A 22,478-nucleotide genomic window follows, 5' to 3' on the forward strand; every position below is an offset into this window, starting at 1 on the left:
CCTATAGGCTTATTAATACATGCATAGATGACAGCCTCATGAGTCTAACATTTTGGTTCTGTGAGTGACATTTATTTACAGTAGAATAATGTTGTAGCTATGTATGCCTCCTGCATTTTAATAGATACAGTTACTCAGGTGATTGAAATAATTCTCCATGTTTGAATGTGTGATTCCCTAAAACCACACCACTTCGATACAGCTATGACCGGAAGTGACTTTTCGTAGCAGGTTAGGATAGCATTTTTGCTAACCCTAACCCTTTTCCTAACCTTAAACTAAGTCTCAGTATGACTCCCTGATAAAATAAGGTTAGGTTACGGGTTTAGGGAAGGCACTTTCAAAGGATTCTTGATAGCACTGACCATCAACAAATTGTGATGTTTGAGGACCACGGTTCCGGTTCAGAAAAAAAGATGGCGGAAGTGGATGCTGAGTTCGAATCAAGCAGCGCGTCGAGCAAAGTTGGTGAAAACGAATGTTCTGAATGGACAACAGTAGTAGTGAAATCTGGAATTTAAAAAAGTAAATTGTCTAAATTTGTATGAATGAATGATAATGAATGATAATGAATCGCTTCTTGTTGGGATGCGTTTGTTGAGTCAGGATGCATATTTTGGYAACCCGTTTGAGGTGTTGAAAATGGGGAAGTTTGCGCTGGGAAAAGTGGAGCCTGTCAGAATGACCAGGAGTGGTCTTATTTTGATTAATTGTATTTCTGAAGAGCAGCGGCAGATTGCAGTGGGCCTCAAAATAATCAGAACAACAGAAGTTTGTGATTTGAACTTCGGAGTAGAGCACCCATCAAAGAAGTAATCTCATGGGTGATGATGGATGTTCATGTTGAATACCTGAAGACAATTCCTGGTGTGGTTGGTTCCCGGCGTCTGACCCACTGGGTGAATGGAGAAAAAGAAGAAAGTATGTCGGTCCTGTTGTTTTTTTGATAAAGAGCAAATACCTACGCATGTGAAGCTTGGTTATAAGATACAGTGTAAGAGCTTTCGTCCCCAAACCACTGCAGTGTAAGAATTGTAAAGGATTTGACCATGTTTCAAATGTGTGCAGATAGACAGAGTATAATGAAGAAAGGTGTGTAGGTAGGACAAAGGTGTTGCAATTGTGGTGGGGATCATGATCCCGAGTACCTGGAGTGCCCTGCAAGGGTGAAGGAGATTGAGGTGGCTAAAGTCAGAGCGGTCAATTGAATCTCCTATGCGAAGGCGATTAAAAAAGAATTGAGGAAACAAGTGATGCTAGTGAAGATGGTAGTGGATTCACCACAGCCTGTTGTAAATGTTTGCTGTCAGTCAAAATATACCCTGTGTGTTAAAAAGGTGGATTTTGTTGCGTTCATTGCCACAGTTATAAACTGTACAGCACAAGTCTCAAAGAAGTCTAAGAAACTGGGCATTATTGTGGCTGCGACAGAAAAGTTTTGGGGACTTTATATCTGGGGTACTGGCGCCTGAAGACCCGCCCTCCCAGGTTCCTCTTGAACCTGTGTAGGGATCAGATCTGTTTAATTTTTTTAAAGAAAAGTTTTTTTAAATTTATTTTTTGGTAGTTTGGTAGTTCTTTTTTTTGGCGTATTTTGTTCCATTTTGGGGAATCCTATTTTCATCCCACACATTAGGTGGCGGAATGCTCATTAAAATCTGCGATCGCCAATATACGATAGAAGAAGAAGAAGAAGAAGAGTGACGCTTTTCCCATAATGCATTGCAATGCCAACGTAGGCACATCTGCCATTGCCTAGCTAGTTTTCAACATGGCGACCGGTGTTTGACATCAGCTAGCATTCGTAGCTCTTCTCAATGGATTTAATTTGAGCTGACACATATTTTCCATACATTTTAACTCCACATCTTTAGCAAAAAGTAATATCGAAATAAGCAAGCAAGACGCTTTCTACATTACCCTGCCTGGTAAAGAGACTAGCAGTAGCTAACATCAGCCAGTTGGCTACCGGCGTTATCTATACGGCTAGCTAGCTCCAGATACACAATATATCATACATAGACTATTGAATGCCATTCAGCTTGGTAGTTGCTGTCAGTTCGTATTTTCGTTTTTTTCGAATAGTGTTGATTATTTAGCTAGATAGCTACCTATGTCTTTCAAAGTCTCTCCAAGGCTGCCTAAATTAGCCGCTAGCTAGTGGTGCATTGATGGCTCGTTGATAAGAGGTAAATGGGACGTGATTTCTTTGTAAGATTGCTAATGATTACTCTCTTTCAGTGTCAGTCAAAATGGCAAGCCCAAGGACTAGAAGAGTTTTGAAGGAAGTGAGAACTCAGGAGGAAAACAACGTGAGTAACTACTGTTGGATAGCTAACGACATTCGCTTGCTGTTTGAGCAGTGTAACCAAAGATGGAGTGCCTTCAGAAAGTATTCAGACCTCTTGACTTTTTCCACATTTTGATATGTTAAAGCCTTATTCTAAGATTGATTGAATAAATTAAACATCCTCAGCAATCTACACACAATACCACATGGRGACAAAGCAGAAAGAGGTTTTTAGAATGTTTTGCTAATTTGTAATAAAAAATTTGGAAAAACTTATTTACATTAGTATTCAGACCCTTTGCTATGAGACTCGAAATTGAGCTAAGGTGCATCCTGTTTCCTTTGATCATCCTTGATGTTACTACAACTTGATTGGAGTCCACCTGTGGTAAATTTAATTGATTAGAAATCCATACGCCTGTCTATATAAGGTCCCACAGACGACAGTGCATGTCAGAGCAAAAACCAAGACATGAGGTCGAAGGAATTGACCGTAGAATGTGCGAGACAGGATTGTTGTCGAGGCGCAGATCTGGGGAACAGTACCAGCAGCGTTGAAAGTCCCCAAGAACACAGTGGTCTCCATCATTCCTAAATGGAAGAAGTTTGAAATCACCAAGAGTCTTCCTAGAGCTGGCCGCCCGGCCAAACTGAGCAATTGGGGGAGAAGGGCCTTGGTCAGGGAGGTGACCAAGACCCAATGGTCACTGAATAAGCTCCAGAGTTCCTCTGTGGAGATGGGAGAACCTTCCAGAAGGACAACCATCTCTGCAGCACTCCACCAYTCAGGTCTTTATGGTAGTGGCCAGACAGAAGCCTCTCCTCAATAAAAGCCAAATGACAGCCTGCTTGGAATTTGCCAAAAGGCACCTAAAGGACTCTAACCATGAGAAACAAGATTCTCTGGTCTGATGAAAGCAAGATTGAACTATTTGGTCTGAATGCCAAGCGTCACGTCTGGAGGAAACCTGGCACCATCCCTACGGTGAAGCATGTTGGTAGCAGCATCTTGCTGTGGGGATGTTTTTCAGCGGCAGGGACTGGGAGACAATAGCTGAAAATAGCTCTGCAGCGATACTCCCCATCCAGCTTGAGAGGATCTGCAGAGAAGAATGGGAGAAACTCCCCAAATACAGGTGTGCCAAGCTTGTAGCGTCATACCCAAGAAGAATCGAGGCTCTAATCGCTAGAAAAGGTGCTTCAAAAAAGTACTGATTAAAGGGTCTGAATACTTAAGTAAATGTGATAATTTATAAAAAACAGTTTTTGCTTTGTCAGTATGGGGTATTGTGTGTAGATTGATGGGGGGGGGGGAAACAATTTAATCAATTTTAGAATAAGGCTGTAACGTAACAAAATGTGGAAAAGGTCAAGGTCTGAATACTTAGCGGATGAGCTGTGGATGAAGGTAGGACATTACTGATTGACTGGCGACGCAATTTGAATTGAAATTATTTTGCATTTACCGTGAGTGTATTAGACATTAAAAACACCCAGTCAACTGTTTTGACTGGGAAGCATGCGTCACGACTCACACTTTAGTCACGACTTGATTGCTTGATTGCTCAGGGCAGGGCCTAGGGTGAACTAGCTAAGGTTTTATATGGACACTGGAGTTAAAACAGTAGCGAGGGCTGAACAATCTCTGCTGATATAGTCAATGTGATAACTGTCCAGTGTCCACATTCACTTTTTCACTGTCAACAATGACATCAAATGGTTAGACAACATTTCCCCCTCCTTTTCTCAGCTTTGCTTTGAGTGTGGGGGCTTCAACCCTCAGTGGGTTAGTGTTACCTATGGGATCTGGATTTGTCTGGAGTGTTCTGGCAAACACAGAGGCTTGGGAGTGCACCTTAGGTGAGTAACTTCAAAGTTCCAAAATGACAATTTTGCTGATTGTGTTGGGATTTATGCTTGCCAGCAGAGGCATGTGCATGAATGTCAAATTCCTCTCTTATCCTAGATTAATTGTTTATTGCTTTTAGCCATGCTCTTCTAAGATAATGATTAGCAGTTATGTGCTTTGTTAACCCACTATAGCCAGAAGCTATCCACATTTCTTCTTTCCTGACTGTTAGTCAGTGTGTTTGGAAGTATTGAACCCTTGATGTGATCTCTATACTGTAGCTTTGTGCGCTCTGTTACCATGGACAAGTGGAAGGACATTGAGCTGGAGAAGATGAAGGCGGGAGGGAACGGAAAGTTCCGTATGTTTCTGGAACTCCAAGATGATTATGATGCCACTTGGACTATGCAGGACAAATATAACAGCAGAGCTGCTGCACTTTTCAGGGACAAGGTGAGGAAGCCTCTCTCATGAGTCATAATTTAATGATCATGCGCAGCACAGTTGCTGGGGACACTCCAGATGTCAATTTATGGATTTCCAATGCTAATATCAGACAGGACATATTGAATGGTCTCACTCACTGAATTCAATTCCTCTGTATTCCATTGACAGGTTGCAACCATTGCAGAAGGGAAGGAGTGGTCTATTGAAACTTCCTCTGCCAAGGACTGGACTCCACCTCAGCCCAAGACAGGACTTTCGTCGTCTCATCGGTAAGTAGGGCTGGGTGATATTTTTAATTAATTCATGTTTTTGTGCGATATTCCAAATGCCTCTATTGGAAGAATCAAGGTTTTTTGTATTTCATTTTTCTGACTGTTTTTCTGCTTGTTCTCATGATGTCTTTTTGGTTTTGTCTACTTCGCTCCTTCTGTGCTGTGTGCACTTTCCCATTTACGCCAGAGATCTGAATATAATGACAAGCTGTTCATGTCTCCGCCCTAACAATGGGAGTCGTTGTCCCAAAGGCGGGAAGGTAGGAGACAAGCCTAAGTCCAAAATAAGCCCATAGAAATGCATTGGACATATTTTTGGTGAGTGAAACCTCCAGGGTTTGTATGGTCATGAAAATCCTGGAAAAGTCATAGAATTTAAAAATGTTGTTTTCCAGGCCTGGAAAAGTTTAGAAAAATTATAACATCTGTAATGTTTAGGAAAAGTCCTGGAAATTCATTTAATTTCTGTTAATGTAATTTATTTAAGCACTGTTTTTAAATATTTGATCAATCAAATAAAAATCAACACATCAGCCAGGATCAGAATGTGTGTCTGTTTGCGTGCATAACCTGCATGTGTGCAAGATGAGTGGGCTGTTGCTTAATGGCGTTCGCATGCTTCCCAGCCAAAACAATTTGGAAGGGTTTGTGCATATACACTAAACATAAACGCTACAATTTCAAAGATTCTACTGAGTTACAGTTCATATAAGGAAATCGGACAATTTAAATACATTTATTAGGCCCTATTCTATGAATTTCACATGACTGGGAATACAGATATGCATCTGTTGGTCACAGATACCTAAAAAACAGTAGTGGCGTGGATCAGAACCAGTCAGTATCTAGTGTGACCACCTTGTGCAGCACGACACCTCCTTCACATAGTTGATCGTGGAATGTTGTCTCACTCCTGTTCAATAGCTGTGTGAAGTTGCTGGATTTTGGCAGGAACTGAAACACGCTGTCGTACATGTCGATCCAGAGCATCCCAAACATACTCAATGGGTGACATGTCTGACGAGTATGCAGAACTGGGACATTTTCAACTTCCAGGAATTGTGTATAGATCCTTGCAACATGGGGCTGTGCATTAATCATGCTGAAACATATCTATTGGACCCCAGGAAGATTAGCTGATGTTACGGCGTTAGCTAATGTGGATCCTAATAAAAATTAACAAACATGCGGTGGATGAAGGGCACGACAATGGCCCTCGGGATCTCGTCACGGTATCTCTGCATTCAAATTGCCATCAATAAAATGCATTTGTGTTCGTTGTCTGTAGCTTATACCTGCCCATACCATAACCCCACCGCAAACATGGGGCACTGTGTTCACAARGTTGACCTCAGCAAACCGCTCTCCCACACGACGCCATACACACTATCTACCCAGTACAATTGAAACAGGGATTCAACCGTGAAGAGCACACTTCTCCAGTGTGCCAGTGGCCATGGAAGGTGAGTTTTTGCCCACTGAAGTCGGTTATGACGCGGAACTGGGTCAAGACCCTGGTGAGGACGACGAGCATGTAGATGAGCTTCCCTTAGACCGTTTCTTACAGTTTGTGCAGACATTCTTTGGTTGTGCAAACCCAGTTTCATCAGATGTCAGGGTGGCTCGTCTTAGACCATCCCGCAGGGGAGAAGCCGGATGTGGAGGTCCTGGGGTGGCGTGTTTACACGTGGTCTGCTGTTGTGAGGCTGGTTGGATGTACTGCCACATTCTCTAAAATGACGGAGGCGGCTTATGGTAAAGAAATMATCATTACATTCTCTGGCAACAGCTCTGGTGGACTTTCCTGCAGTCAGCATGCCAATTGTGTGCTCCCTCAACTTGAGACATCTGTGGCATTGTGTTGTGACAACTGCACCTTTTTTTAGATGCCTATTGTCCCCAGCACAAGGGTCACCTGTGTAATGATCATGCTGTTCAATCAGCTTCTTGATATGCCACACATGCCAGGTGGATGGATTATCTTGGCAAAGGAGAAATGCTCACCAACAGGCATGTAAACAAATTTGTGCACAATTTGAGAGAAATACGCTTTTTGTGCATGTGGAATATTTCTAGGATCTTATTTCAGCTCATGAAACATGGGACCAACACATGTTGCATGTATATATATTTTTCTCCGTATTTTATGACGTTTTGGACTTCGGTAAGGGTTTTTTCGGTTGTTCAGACAATGTTTTGAGGCAAGTCTGTCGGTAGCAGAAGTCTACAACCCTTCGTCGATGATCGGTCAACAGTAATGATTCGTTTTCATGCAAAAATKGAGCACACAGCCATGCAATCTCCATTGACAAACATTGTRAGTAGACAGGCCCGTACTGAAGAGATCAGTGGCACTGTTATAGGATGCCACTTTTTCAACCACTTTTTCAACAAGTCAGTTTGTCAAATTTCTGCCCTGCTAGAGCTGTCCCGGTCAACTAAGTGCTGTTATTGAAGTGGAAATGTCTAGGAGCAACAACAGCTCAGCTGCGAAGTGGTAGGCCACACAAGTTCACAGAATGGGACTGCCGAGTGCTGAAGCACGCAGCGTGTAAAAATCAGTCCTCGGTTGCATCACTCACTACAGAATTCCGAACTGCCTCTTGATGCAACGTCAGGACAAGAACTGTTCGTTGGGAGCTTCATGAAATGGGTTTCCATGGCTGAGCAGCCACGCACAAGCCTAAAATCACCATGTGCAATGCCAAGTGTTGGCTGGAGCGGAAAACAGCCGCAGACCATTATTCCTCCACCAAAATGTTTAGTTGGCACTATACATTGGGGCAGGTAGTGTTCTCCTCCTTCAGTGGGTATTGCGTATACTTAGTACTTAATCCCTATTGATGCGTATCAAAGTAGTGTTGTGGAGGTTGTAGTACAATCGAGAAATCATGCGTAAAGTACCCTACACAATCGCAAAGCATGTGAAATGTATTCAGATGCGCGCCGTACACAGCCTAGTTGCAGCAGAATATCATCTGCAGGCAACTGGTTTTTGCATGGAGCAGTTCACAGAATGACTTCGGTAGTCGGTAGGGTAGAAAAGACATTTCAATTTTATCTACCAGTAAATGCTAAGGCAATGGGTATGCAAACCAGGTACTGAAAAAGTTTAGTCCGAAGTGTTTATTTAGTAGGTTATTTGTGATGTGCACTGTTTGCACCAGGGTCGTAGACATGGATGGGTCTGGGTGGACAGAGGTCCACCCATTGGGGAGCCAGGCCCTGACAGTCATGTGGTTTAAGCATTGTTGTGGAGTTAGTCCATCAAATTTGACTGGTACATTGTTTGCTGCCTCTTTACAGGATGCACTGTTTCAATGACTCTATTCTGGACAAAAACGGACAAATGTAACTAAGGCTGGGAATGTCAATACAATCAAACTAGCAAGGGAAATGATCAAGTCAGTCATAACGTGGCTAATAGGCTAGCATATCTACCCCGGTCAACAGCACTGCACTGCACCCCCCACAGCAACCCGCCCAAGCCTTCCCCATTTCTCCTTCTCCCAAATCCAGTCAGCTGATGTTCTGAAAGAGCTGCAAAATCTGGACCCCTACAAATCAGCCCGGGCTAGACAATCTGGACCCTTTCTAAAACTATCTGCCGAAATTGTTGCAACCCCTATTACTAGCCTGTTCAACCTCTCTTTCGTGTCGTCTGAGATTCCCAAAGATTGGAAAGCAGCTGCGGTCATCCCTCTTCAAAGGGGGGACACTCTTGACCCAAACTGCTACAGACTTATATCTATCCTACCCTGCCTTTCTAAGGTCTTCGAAAACCAAGTCAACAAACAGATTACCGACCATTTCGAATCCCACCGCACCTTCTCCGCTATGCAATCTGGTTTCAGAGCTGGTCAGGGGTGCACCTCAGCCACGCTCAAGGTCCTAAGTGAAATCTTAAACGCATCGATAAGAAACAATACTGTGCAGCCGTATTCATTGACCTGGCCAAGGCTTTCGGTCTGTCATCACCACATCCTCATCGGCAGACTCGATAGCCTTGGTTTCTCAAATGATTGCCTCGCCTGGTTCACCAACTACTTCTCTGACACCATTGTTGTATACTTCTGGCCCTTCTTTGGACACTGTGTTAAAAACCCTCCAGACGAGCTTCAATGCCATACAACTCTCCTTCCGGGGCCTCCAACTGCTCTTAAATGCATGCTATTCAACCGATCGCTACCTGCCCGCCCGTCCAGCATCACTACTCTGTACGGTTCTGACTTAGAATATGTGGACAGCTACAAATACCTAGGTGTCTGGTTAGACTGTAAACTCTCCTTCCAGACTCACATCAAACATCTCCAATCCAAAGTTAAATCTAGAATTTGCTTCCTTTTCGCAACAAAGCATCCTTCACTCATGCTGCCAAACATACCCTCGTAAAACTGACCATCCTACCGATCCTCGACTTCGGCGATGTCATTTACAAAATAGCCTCCAATACCCTACTCAATAAATTGGATGCAGTCCATCACAGTGCCATCTGTTTTGTCACCAAAGCCCCATATACTACCCACCACTGCGACCTGTATGCTCTCGTTGGCTGGCCCTCGCTTCATACTTGTCGCCAAACCCACTGGCTCCAGGGCATCTACAAGACCCTGCTAGGTAAAGTCCCCCCTTATCTCAGCTCGCTGGTCACCATAGCAGCACCCACCTGTAGCACACGCTCCAGCAGGTATATCTCTCTGGTCACCCCCAAAGCCAATTCCTCCATTGGTCACCTCTCCTTCCAGTTCTCTGCTGCCAATGACTGGAACGAACTACAAAAACCTCTAACTGGAAACACTTATCTCCCTCACTAGCTTTAAGCACCAGCTGTCAGAGCAGCTCACAGATTACTGCACCTGTACGTAGCCCAAACTATAATTTAGGCCAAAAACCTACCTCTTCCCCTACTGTATTTATTTATTTATTTTGCTCCTTTGCACCCCATTATTTCTACTTTGCACATTCTTCCACTGCAAATCTACCATTCCAGTGTTTTACTTGCTATATTGTATTTACTTCCCCACCATTGGCCTTTTTTTGCCTTTACCTCCTTTATCTCACCTCATTTGCTCACATTGTATATAGACTTATTTTTCTACTGTATTACTGTATGTTTGTTTTACTCCATGTGTAACTCTGTTGTTGTATGTGTCGAACTGCTTTGCTTTATCTTGGCCAGGTCGCAATTGTAAATGAGAACATGTTCTCAACTTGCCTACCTGGTTAAATAAAATGTATGAAGTAAGCTCAAAACACAGCCTAATGTTAGCTAGCTGCTAGGAGGATGTCATGCCATTGGAGGAGTGGGTGAGTGACTGAACTTATGAATTTGCAAACAAGCAACACCTGCTGAATTTGACCGGTGTCAGTAAACATAGTCCAAAAAAGTAATAGTTAGTCAAGAATGCTCTAGATCAGTGTTTCCCAACCCTGGTCCTCCAGTACACCCAACAGTAGCTAGTGTAGGTTCGCTACTTGTTTGCTAAGAGTAGCCACTTTGCCCCTTTAGGCTTCTGCAAGCTACATTGAAAGTCCAGGCGGTCCACATTGTACCGGAATAAAGCAAAGTAAACACAGCTCCTTCAGCGTTAAACGTTCAATAGCGGCCTCCATTTGAGACTGCCGAACTAGCTGGGTTTCCGTGTCTCTCTCTACATGGAATCTGGCAGGATCCCGGGACGGTAGCTTTCACAGCAACTAAGTCCAAGAGTTAGATTCTGCTAATGCTTTCCTTTGTTCATGCTTCCCACTTTGTCAGAGCTCTGCGTGTCATGTCTTGTCTGTGGCATTGGCAGGCAAGCTGCAGAATGACAAGGTGACAATTCCCCATTTATCAGTCAAATTGAAGGCCAACTAGCTGAAAGTTTGAGGGTTTATCTAGTGTTCCGTCGTTAGATTTTAGCTCATCTTGCTCTGGCTAGCATTAGTTGTTGATCTTGTTGTTGATGTATATAACTGATGGATAGAGAGCCTACCTTTTTTCATAGTGGTTTGATCAATAGGACTGTAAAGTTTCCAAATATAAGAGGACTCCCATGGTGTTTACTTATTTGCAGAAATCCATTCTGGTGTCTTTTGGCGACTGCGTTGTAATGATCTAAAGTCACGCTGTTGCAACTGCCTGTAAACACAGTCCAGTTCAAAGTGAATGATGGCAGGTCCCTGTGGCAAATGGCTTGTTTGTATATAGGCCTACTGTAGCTCTGATTGGCTATAGCACACCGGTCTGTGTAGACTCCGGTCCTGGGCAAGACAATGTTTTTATTCGTTTTTTATTTACTCCAGTGTCTATTAATTGTCCAAACGCACGGCTGCTTTCTCACTATATTACTATAGAAATTTCACAAATGCCTTAATATACGTAATTCCCAAACATTCTACGAATTTATGAATGTGAAAATTACAAATATGAATATGTGAAAATTAAATCTAAGTGGTTGCTTGTCAGAATGTTTAAATAAGTGAATCTTCCTGGCGATGTGTATATGAACAGATTTGAATAAGATTATGTTGCTAAAAGGTTTGGTTTGGTCCAACAGAATGGGTCATATGGACACCAATACACATTGAGACATTATTTTACTGTAAAAGAGAAGTTATCCTTTCTAACGATACCCTTTTTTAAATTGTCTCAACTACTCAAATTGCATGCAAATAAGATGCTACTTAAACAGGAGTATCAATGAACATTCATTCTGAAAAATGTATGCGCAGTTTGTCAAGCGCGGTATAAATGTGGAATAAGCATAAGTTTTATATAAGGAATCGGAAACTCTAAAGTAGGCCACTTGATTTCAACATCTGAACAAAGTGGACAGGCTAGCATGCTGTTCAAACCAGTAGTTCAAACCATTGGAGATGAACAGAAGTGTGTTCATAACTGTTCTGCGTTGTTAGCAAGCAAATAGATCCAAGTTGACTACACTTGAAATGTAAAGAATAGCTGCTACTCACGAGCAGGCCAGTTTGCCCTTGAGAGATTGTTTGAGACCTGTGTTAATTTTCTATAGTTACTGCTACAAGAAGGGTCATTATTAGTGAATGTGCATTATGTATGGTTCTGGTTACATTAGTATTTTTGGGGGGGACATTTTCATAGATTGAAAGCCAGATCAGTGATTATTGCAAGAAAAGCAGGTTAACTTATTTTTATAAAATAATACAATTATTAGTGGGGCTTATTTAGCCTAATTTCACATGACCTGAATTCATGAGATTATTGCTGGTTGTTTGAAATGCAGTGTATTTGACATTTTTAATTGTACAACAAAGCTTATTTAGATAACATTTAAAAAAAAAAGAAGCTATATATATATATTGTGAATTGCCCATAAGTTAGATTTTTTGGTCATATCGCCCAGCCCTATCGATAAAGGTGAAAATAGTGTTATTTAGCTGAAGTATTCGACTACTTGAATATTTCTAATGTCCAATGTTATCAAGTCTCATAATATTATGTAATCTGTTTTCCAATGTAGCTCAGGGGGCCCGGGGCAGAACTCGGGCAAACCTTCAGACAAGGCCTTTGAGGACTGGTTGAGTGACGATGTGAACTCTTATCAGAGGTGAGACCATCGTATCAATGACTCACTCCTCTCTGAGGCAGCTGTACAGCTTTTTTCTTATAGAACACATAAAGCACATGGTCAAAATTCGAAGGAAGATGCCAAAGAGAACATTTTWGTTTTGTTTAAAGATCACTTTAATCTGCTTTTCTCTTATGTAATGTATTCTTAACCCTAATTTATTAAATTTAACAACTTCAAGGACTTKATCTGTGAAAGCTTACCCAAAATGTAGCACAGGGTCTTAAAACAGAAGATGCCACAGAATACAACATTTTTAACATTTTGCTTAAAGCTCAATTTCATCCATATTGTTTTCTTTCCTGCTGGGGCCACCCATATGTGTATGCATGATTGTAAGTTGCTTTCCATAAAAGCATCGGCTAAATGGCATATGTTTTTGGTCACCCTATGAGGACTTGTCATTTACAATTTCCCCTGTAGTGGTGGCAGTTATAGTGGGAATCAGGAGAACCGCTATGTTGGCTTTGGGAATACGCCGACTCCAGAGAAGGAGGATGATGTCCTGAACAACGCGCTATCTTCCATTTATTCGGTACGGCAGTAATACGACACAGCATTTGGGAATCTGCATAGCTCTGTGGTAGACGGGTCTCTGTGTATATGTATATGTGTGTGTACAGTCGAAGTTTACATACACTTAGGTTGGAGTCATTAACTTGTTTTTCAACCACTCACCAAATTTCTTGTTAACTAACTATAGTTTTGGCAAGTCGATAAGGACGTCTACTTTGTGCATGACACAAGTCATTTTTCCAACAATTGTTTACAGACAGATACTTCACTTATAATTCACTGTATCACAATTCCAGTGGGTCAGACGTTTACATACACCAAGTTGACTGTGCCTTTAAACAGCTTGGAAAATTCCAGAAAATTATGTCATGGCTTCTGATATGTAAATTAGCCTAATTTGAGTCAATTGGAGGTGAACCTGTGGATGTATTTCAAGGCCTACCTTCAAACTCAGTGCCTCTTTGCTTGACATCATAGGAAAATCAAAATAAATTAGCCAAGACCTCAGAAAAAAATTGTAGACCTCCACAAGTCTGGTTCATCCTTGGGAGCAATTTCCAAACGCCTGAAGGCACCACGTTCATCTGTACAAACAACAGTACGCAAGTATAAACACCACGGGACCACGCAGCCGTCATACCGCTCAGGAAGGACACGCTTTCTGTCTCCTAGAGATGAGCGTACTTTGGTGCGAGAAGTGCAACTCAATCCCAGAACAGCAAAGGACCTTGTGAATATGCTGTAGGAAACGGGTACAAAAGTATCTATATCCACAGTAAAACTAGTCCTATATCGACAACCTGAATGGTCGCTCAGCAAGGAAGAAGCCACTGCTCCAAAATTGCCATAAAGCCAGACTACTGTTTGCAATTGCACATGGGGTCAAAGATTGTAATTTTTTGAGAAATGTCCTCTGGTCTGAAAAAACAAAAATAGAACTGTTTGGCCTTAATGACCATCGTTATGTTTGGAGGAAAAAGGGGGATGCTTGCATGATGAACACCATCCGAACCATGAAGCACGGGGGTGACCGCATCATGTTGTGGGGGTGCTTTGCTGCAGGAGGGACTGGTGCACTTCTCAAAATAGATGACATCATGAGGCAGAAAAATTATGTGGATATATTGAATCAACTTCTCAAGACATCAGTCAGGAAGTTAAAGCTTGGTCGGAAATGGGTCTTCCAAATGGACAATGACCCCAAGCATACTTCCAAAGTTGTGGCAAAATCGCTTAAGGACAACAAAGTCAAGGTATTGGAGTGGCCATCACAAAGCCCTGACCTCAATCCTATAGAAAATGTGTGGGCAGAACTGGAAAACGCATGTGTGAGCAAGGAGGCCTACAAACCTGACTCAGTTACACCAGCTCTGTCAGGAGGCATGGGCCCAAATTCACCCAACTTATTGTTGGAAGCTTGTGGAAGGCTACCCGACACATTTGACCCAAGTTAAACAATTTAAAGGCAACGCTACCAAATACTAATTGAGTGTATGTAAACTTCTGACCCACTGGGAATGTGATAAAATAAAAGCTGAAAATAAATAAATAAGTATCTACTATTATTCTGACATTTCACATTCTTAAAATAAAGTGGTGATCTTAACTGACCAAAGACGGGGAATTTTTTCTTGGATTAAATGTCAGGAATTGTGAACATGAGATTAAATGTATTTGGCTAAGGTGTATGTAAACTTCCGACTTCAACTGTATGTGTGTGTGGCGCTTTTAAGACAACTGGGAGTTGTCGAGTTTCCGAGTTGGATGAGTGTTCAACAAGGTTTTTCCCAGTTGGAGCTCTCCCCAGTTGTCTTGAACGCACTGAAGTCTTAGATTTCCGAGTTCCCKGTTTTGAACGCTGTAATAGTACCATTTGGGAGGTATGATGACTCGTATGACATGGTTTGTTTTATAGGGCTGGAGCAATTTCACCATCGGAGCTAGCAAAATTGCCGCAGTTGCCAAGGATAATGTAAGTATCTTTAAGGAAAGTTGTTATCCTGTCACAGAACTTCATTTTACTGTTTATTAATTGCGTTATCCATCTTTTCACTGAAACAGACTGCAAAACTTGCAACTTCAGCAACCCTGAAGGTATGAATTCCTTTTGTTAAACCGTTATTAGTAACTGATGAGTTTTGTCTTTAGTTACTACCAGGGTTTTTTCCTGCATAGTGTTTATTTTGGGCCCAGTATTTTATTTGTTACGCAATTTTCAATTAGCCTCATGGTAAAATTGCAGGAAATTAGCTTTAAACCAGCAACTTTCTCTGGCCAAGAGGACCAAAAGTTTTCAGATGGCAACCACACCCATTGCCCTTGCCACGCCTACCACCTAAGCCATTTTTATCCCGAAAAAAAACCCTGACTACAAAGATAACGTTATGAATAATGTTTTTACTGGCATAATTTTGCAACTTACTGTACATGTGCTCTAAACTTGTGTATTTAGATGAGACTATTTACATGGATGTGTAGATACAAACTATTTTTTTCACCCCAATTTCGTGGTATCCAATTGTCCTGCCGCTGCAATTCCCGTACGGACTCGGGGGAGGCGAAGGTCGAGAGCCGCGCGTCCTCCAAAACAACGCAGCCAAGCCGTACTGCTTCTTGACACAATGCCCACTTAACCTGGAAGCCAGCCGCACCAATGTGTCAAGGGAAACACCGTACACCTGGCGACTGTCAGCGTTCACTGCGCACGGCCCGCCACAGGAGTCGCTAGTGTGCGATTGTACAAGAACGTCGCTGCCAGCCAAACCCTCCTCCAACCCGGATGACACTGGGCCAATTGTGCGCCGCCCCTTGGATCTCCCAGTCGTGGTCGGCTGCCACAGAGCCTGGACTCAAACCAGGATCTCTAGTGGCACAGCTAGCACTGCGATGCATTCCATTAGACCACTACTCCACTCGGGAGCTCAAACAAACTATTTTAACCTTACAAGTCTAAGATGCCATTTAACAATGTTGATAAAGACGTGATTGTATGAATCCCCTTTTGTTGAATAAGGAAACCATTCATATGCTCATTCTCTCTCATGGCTCAAGTAATGACTAACATGATGCTCTGCTAAAGAGAGAGAGTTCTAGCCCCCCTCTAAGGAAATACCAAGCTATGGTAATTGATTTGAGTGATAAGACATTTTCATTGATCATAATTCAACCAAAGCGATATATTGGTTGAGGCTGTCTCCTAATTCCATGTAATGTACCCACAGAAAAATAATTATATTCTAGAACTTAATTATTTCTATGGATGCCCTTAATATATGTTATTCCCTCTGCAGCAGAAACTGCAATGCAAATGTTTAGCCTTCAGAGCTCATGGAACACAGATTTTTTTACCCCCCACACGTTTCCCTTGTATTTTTGCTCATAAATTAACTGGACCGAAATAACTGACCTTAATATGTGAATTTACTGTGTTGGAACTGTTTGACGCTTCTTTAACCTCGCTTTCTCGGAACATAGTTAAGGGGCTATAAGCCGCCCCCAGAGCCGGTAAAACCAATAACAAATGCATGCTTTTTGTCCGTATGATACCTGCATATCTCATTTACTTATTGTTTTTATTAATGCATTCATTCCCACCCACTCAGAGCTTGTTGGCTGGTCATCAATGTCCTGTCTGATATTCTATGTAAACATTTCTAAACCCACTCCTGTGAAATGGTGGATGCATACAGGTAGCCCAACCTGTATTGTTACTGTAAGCTTTTGCTTGGCTGCAGACTAACATTGTCAGGTCTCTTTTTTTTCTTCTTTTTTTTTAAGTTGATGGATAATCTTAATGTTAAAGGTTGTAGTGCTAAATGTATTTATTTATATGAAGTTCTTGGTCACTAACTTTGGTGGCTAATAAGACCAAATGGTTTAGAACCTGTTCTAGGAGTGTCAACATTCCTGTCATTTACAAAGAAAGACATGATGGCATCATTATAAACAAAACACATTTTATTTGTCACGTGCCGAATACAAGGGGTGTAGACTACCGTGAAATGCTTCCATAAGCAGAATAACGTACACAAGAACTAAGCTATACACAAGGAGTACCAGATTAATGTGCAGGGGTACGAGGTAGATATGTACATGAAGGCAGGGTAAAGTGACCATTACTTTCGTACTCACCAACCGTAGGGTTATCCATCCATGCATGACAGTTCCATTGCTCAGTACCCTTTGAGGGTCAGCTGTCCATCCGCTGTGCTGACTGCTCGTTTAACGTCCTAGTCAATGGAATGACAGTTCCCTCGCCTGCCTCAGCTGCCTACTACTCAAACTCAGTGTCTTGTGTTTTGGTGTGAATGTAGAATTGTTCGTTTGATTCACACATTTTCTCCCTCACTCCCAACTAGGCCACAGAGTTAGGACAGACATTAAATGAGAATGTTATCAAACCTACCCACGAAAAGGTAACATTGTTTGAAGTTAATGTTAATTTGGTGGTGGGTCCCTATAGGCTAATATGCTTAATTGAACCAGCTTTACATTTGAATGTGCATTGTGTCCTTCGGAATGTCTGCTGTGGTGACTGACTAGATAGTGTGCACGGTGCATGTGTAGTAGCTAATTGCTTGATGTAGAAACATTCCACATAGCTGCTTAAAATGGGTGTTGACTGAGACTGAAATCACCTGCTCTCTCCTTATAAGTAGGCTAATCACCACATTGTCTTCTCAGTAAAATATTGAAGCCTAACCACTGCTCACAGTAAAATATGTACCACTCTCAATAAGAAATACTGCCTGAGCTAGCTTAGGTGGGTGATGTCTTTATTTACACGCCCACCTCTTGATGCTGTGAGTTGTCTCCATTTCCATTAACGGTGATTTGGCTTGTCCAGGTAAAAGATGGCAAGTTGCTAGATGAAATGTCCGTCAGCATTGCTGGGCTAGCATCCAAGGTAGGAGAAGGCAGACCTCTGCCACACTGCAAACCAACAACCAGTCTCCTGAGCAAGGGTCATGGGAAGCTAGGCATTCATTAGAAATGTTCCCAAGTTTAGAATGACTAAATATTCAGGTGCTGTCACACCCATTACGTATCCTGAAAAGGAGACTGGTTTGGGTGTGTTGTATATTTTGAAGATAATACAATTTGATCTCCCATTTTTCTTGCTGCCATTGTTATTCTGGTGGTGAGTATGTAGATTTGAACTGTACTTGTATTATATTAAGTTGTTCAAGTAAAGGACAATGTGATGAATACAGAGGTCAATGATTTGATTTCATTAGTTAACTTTTTATTAAAATAATTTCATGTCTAGTGATGTTTTTTGGAGTTTGACGTGTGCCTTCTTCTCAGGTCCAGGGCGCTGGTGCAAAAGGCTGGAAAGACATGAGCGACTTCTTTGCTGGAAAGCCAGAGGACGGGTAACGTCAAATATTCAAATGGACTTTGGCTTGGAGATGTGACATACCATATGTTCTTAGTTAGGTGGGTGGCTTTATTTGATTAACCCTCTCCCACAGGTCAGAAGGAGAGAGCTACCAGAACATGGATGCCACTGAGGGTTACCAGGGCAACTCCTCAGGCCCAGAACCAGGCCAGGCCCCTGCGCAGGACTTCTGGGAGACCTTTGGGAGCACCAGCTCCTCCAAGCCCAAGAAGTCTCCAAGCAGCGACAGTTGGACCAACGTCGACAACTCTGCCACAGAGAAGAAGAGTTCTGACAGCTGGGACAACTGGGGCTCGGWGTTGGCAACCAACAACAAACACAGCACTGGGGACAGCTGGGAGGCCTGGGACAACAACTGGGACAACAGTGGCAGAGAGACCAAAGGCAAGAAGAGCCCCGCTGCTGCCCCTGACAAAGCTGCTGAGGAAACCTGGGACAATGCAGACTGGTAGAGGCCTCTCACTCCCTCTCCTCACCTGCACTATTTCTCCCTTTTTCTCTATCCCTCCTTGCCTATGTTTCCTTCACCGCCTTCTTTCCTTCCTTTCCTGGCACTTTTACAGTTGCACAGTCCTGTCTCTAACCTGGGCTGCGCTCAATGCCAGTTCTGTGTTATGTTATTCCTCAATAAGAATCAATTGAAAGTAAATTGAGCTCCATGCATATGGAGTATACCTGAATATTCACAAACTTTAAAGCAGTCTGTAGTGTTTTATTTTGCTGGATGTGTGTAAATAAAGTTACCTTTAATTGCAGGAGTTCAAAAATCAAAGTGAGAGCAGGGGCATAATCATATGCACTATTTAAAGTAGTTTCCATATTAGAAGGCAAGGTGCAATTTTGGTTTTATGACTATAGCAGGGCTATTCAACTATATTCTTAGAAGGGCCAGATGTAAAGAAATAAAGGTTAATTGCAGGGGGGCTGGATATTTRCCACGTGATTATTCTAAGGAGACACCAATAAAGACATTTTTGTCAAATTTAAATGTTGCCAAAAGTAATTAGAAAAGAAGTGGAGGGTGCCCAACCAACGTGAGTTGAGGTGCAACCACTTTTTATTTTTATAATTGAAAAAGAAAAGGTGCAATGCTTGCTCACCGTTTATTTCTTTAAACCACTATTAAAAGCAATTAGGCCATTAGAAAATCATCAAACTAAGCATCTCAATAAAAACCATTAAAATAAAAAAAAGATAATGCCAAGTATTCTTTTAATTCATTTCCCTCAGTCATTAGGTGCATGTTTTTGTCAATCTTTTCTAACGAGTCTCTGTGAGCATCAGCGAGGGAAACAGAAGACATGTACGTGTTTGTAGCTTTCAGGAATGGGGTCATAATATTTTGTAGCTTAAACTGTTCAAACACTAGAGACAAATTCATATGAACAAAAAATGATCAACATGTCACATAGGTGCTAAATATGCCCAAAACTACACTTTAGACAACCACCATACTGCTTGTCATTTTGGCTGGGATTTTTTTTGAGATCTTTTAATGTTCAGAATTGATCAAAGGGCCAGTCTAAATTAATAAATGGTCCGGATCTGGCCAGCGGGCCGCCAGTTTGAATAGCCCTGCTCTATTCAGGCGTTCAAGTCATCCTAACTAAAGATGGCAGCAGTCACCTTCTGAACCAGAGTGTCTAGAGTGAGAGGAGCTCACTGGTTGGCCCATGAGAAACAGGGATTTCCACTTTGTTTCCACATGGTGCATAATGAAGTTGACAAAGAACTGGGCTGTAATGTGTTTGTCATGTAAAGCCAGCATCCCTGGATTGCACCCCAACAGTGCTGTGTGTGTTGACTAAAACTTTCAGACAACGTGGTGTCAATTTATGACTGCAACTAACCTTGGTAGGATGTAGTTGCTGGATTCATATGATGCAAGTACATTATTTGAACAATATTTTTTTTWATCTTATACATTCTCAGCCCTCTTTTCATTGAAACCCTAAGAGAAGACTGAGTCAGTACAACTTGGTTATTTTGATGATGAACAGGTGATGAAGTACATTTTGGTATATAGGCCATCATTGTAAATAAAAATGTGTTATTAACTGACTTGCCTAGTTAAATAAAGAAAAATATATACAACCCTGTCTAAAAAGAGATTGAAAGTATAAAAGTACTATTCTACCACCCAATCGGTGGTTGTTGATCGTATTAATCTCATCTGCTAACTGTAATATGAATGATCATGTGTTCATTTAATGTACAGTATGTGTGTTAATCTGTAACATGATTGTGTGTGTTGAACTGGGCACATTTGTTTTTGGGGTGACTTATGCTTCATTGCATGTATGTAATACTGCCAAACCTGTGGGACCACCACAGCAACCTTCTGTGACCTCCATGAACTTCATTGACCTTTAGTGGGATCTAGTCTATGTTGTGTCTGTCCTCTTAACACTAAAAATCAACACTTTCTTAGTGTGCTGAGCTTTTCAGTCTCGGTAAGTGTTGCATCCGAATTTGTTGATCTCCAAGTATGCACATTTATGAACTCAAATGTTGAATCAAACGACAGGCAAAGAACACATCTCAGGCCATTCATGTAATAATCTTTAAAGGAAAGTTTGATATAAAATTTGGATTTGTGCAGTGAATTTCTGACAAACATTCACTTCTCAAGGAGTGATGTTGAATACTGCTGATTTGAAAGCAAGCTATTTGCTGGACTTCTAAAATGAGCCACATGTTTTACATGGAAGTGGAGAATGTGGTTCCAGAGATTCACTCAAATCAGCCATGTAGGCTAGGCCTAATAATGGCCTTGTTCGAGTTATACATGTTTTGAGTGACTTTACCAAGGTCACTTTTAACAGATTAATTTAAGTTGTTTGCAGTCTCCCATTGTAAGGAGGTGGAACCCTCAATTTCACCCCTGTATGTGTGAGAGAGTGAGGCGTTGCTTAGATAATTATTCTACTCCTGAGAAAGATGACGAGGCTACTATTTCTTAATTGCACCAGATTGTTGGCATTTCCTTCCCCTGGCTGTTTTTTGGTGGAACCACAGTTTATGGGCTGATACGGCATGCATTGTCTTGTGTGAAAGAAAAGTGCTTCTGCTAAAAGGGCAACAAAGACCATCCGTTAAGAGTTGCATGTTTTCTAAACAAAAAATCATAATGACCGGAGATGTAAACTAGGATAACTGTGCAATGTTTGTGTAGTAGTGCATCTTCTGTAATAGTGCTCCATCTCCCCTGCACTCTATTTTAATGTTACCAGCCTTAAAGAGCTGACCTCAGTCTATTGATAAACCATTGTCAGTTTGGTTTGAAGAGTGTGTGTTCTCCCTTATTAGCTGGACAGCATGTATGATAAAATATTAAAGTAAAACGAGGTGCTGCTGTTTAGTTTGCCTCCATATTTCTTATGCTTTGATTTTTATTTTTTTTGTACTGTAAGTTTTATGAAGACTTAACATTTTCTGTTAAGACTAATCAGTCTAGTGGAACCAGCCTGAAGGTGAACGTTGTGATCATGCTAGTTCCACCAGGGAAAATCGCATCTTCTTACAGTCCCAAAATGTTAGTTTTTTTTATCAATGAATTCCAGTGCTTTGAAAGATGTTAAATGTTAGATCCTGTTTATAGATCATTTGGTATGTATGAAATATAGGCCTAAAAGAACTTCTCACAAAAGTACAATATGTGCTCTTTGTCTATTCATGTTTTGGCTGTCACATTGGAGATTGCAACCCACAATATTTTGTAGATATCATTGTTCAGTCAAATTGCTATTTTTCGATATTGTAAATTAAATGGTTAATGCATCCTAATGTAACTACGGTTTGAAGAAATAAATAGTTGAGGATTATTTTTTTTAAACATAATTGATATTTCTAAATGCATTGGGCGTTGGCGAGTTTTCTTTGAGTTCCACTAACTTATCTATCTATACACGCGTTCCATAATGGTGATTGATTGAAGATAATTTCCTCCAGTGCCCTTAACTCTAATGTAAACCATAAGATTACGGTAGGCTTGATCCTTATAGTACTGTACTCTATAAATACTCTATAAATATATAACAGTTCCGGTTGTGGGTGTATTTCTGTGCACCACCTGTTGTCTGTATGCTCAATAAAAACGTATACATGTATGTTTTTT

General features: G+C 41.5%; 1 protein-coding gene across 10 annotated transcripts; it reads left to right on the top strand.

The window, feature by feature from the left end:
• Window positions 1-1,728: 1,728 nt before the first annotated feature.
• Window positions 1,729-22,470, top strand: LOC111970247 (ADP-ribosylation factor GTPase-activating protein 1). Of its 10 annotated transcripts, XM_023996877.2 has the most exons (14): window positions 1,729-1,928; window positions 2,242-2,312; window positions 4,041-4,150; window positions 4,421-4,592; window positions 4,755-4,855; window positions 12,337-12,423; window positions 12,868-12,979; window positions 14,876-14,932; window positions 15,022-15,054; window positions 16,435-16,464; window positions 17,319-17,375; window positions 17,807-17,866; window positions 18,268-18,335; window positions 18,435-22,470. In XM_023996877.2, the coding sequence occupies exons 2-14, from the start codon at window positions 2,253-2,255 to the stop codon at window positions 18,811-18,813; spliced, it is 1,326 nt and encodes a 441-aa protein (XP_023852645.1). In that variant the 5' UTR covers window positions 1,729-1,928; window positions 2,242-2,252; the 3' UTR covers window positions 18,814-22,470. The 10 variants fall into 10 exon arrangements, with proteins under 10 accessions (XP_023852645.1, XP_023852647.1, XP_023852648.1 ...); XM_023996879.2 differs by lacking the exon at window positions 17,807-17,866; XM_023996880.2 differs by lacking the exon at window positions 17,807-17,866 and having other exon boundaries at window positions 18,274-18,335.
• The last annotated feature ends 8 nt before the right edge of the window (window positions 22,471-22,478 follow it).

The sequence above is a fragment of the Salvelinus sp. IW2-2015 genome, linkage group LG11 (assembly GCF_002910315.2).
Source record: "Salvelinus sp. IW2-2015 linkage group LG11, ASM291031v2, whole genome shotgun sequence".
NCBI classification, from domain to species: Eukaryota; Metazoa; Chordata; class Actinopteri; order Salmoniformes; family Salmonidae; genus Salvelinus; species Salvelinus sp. IW2-2015.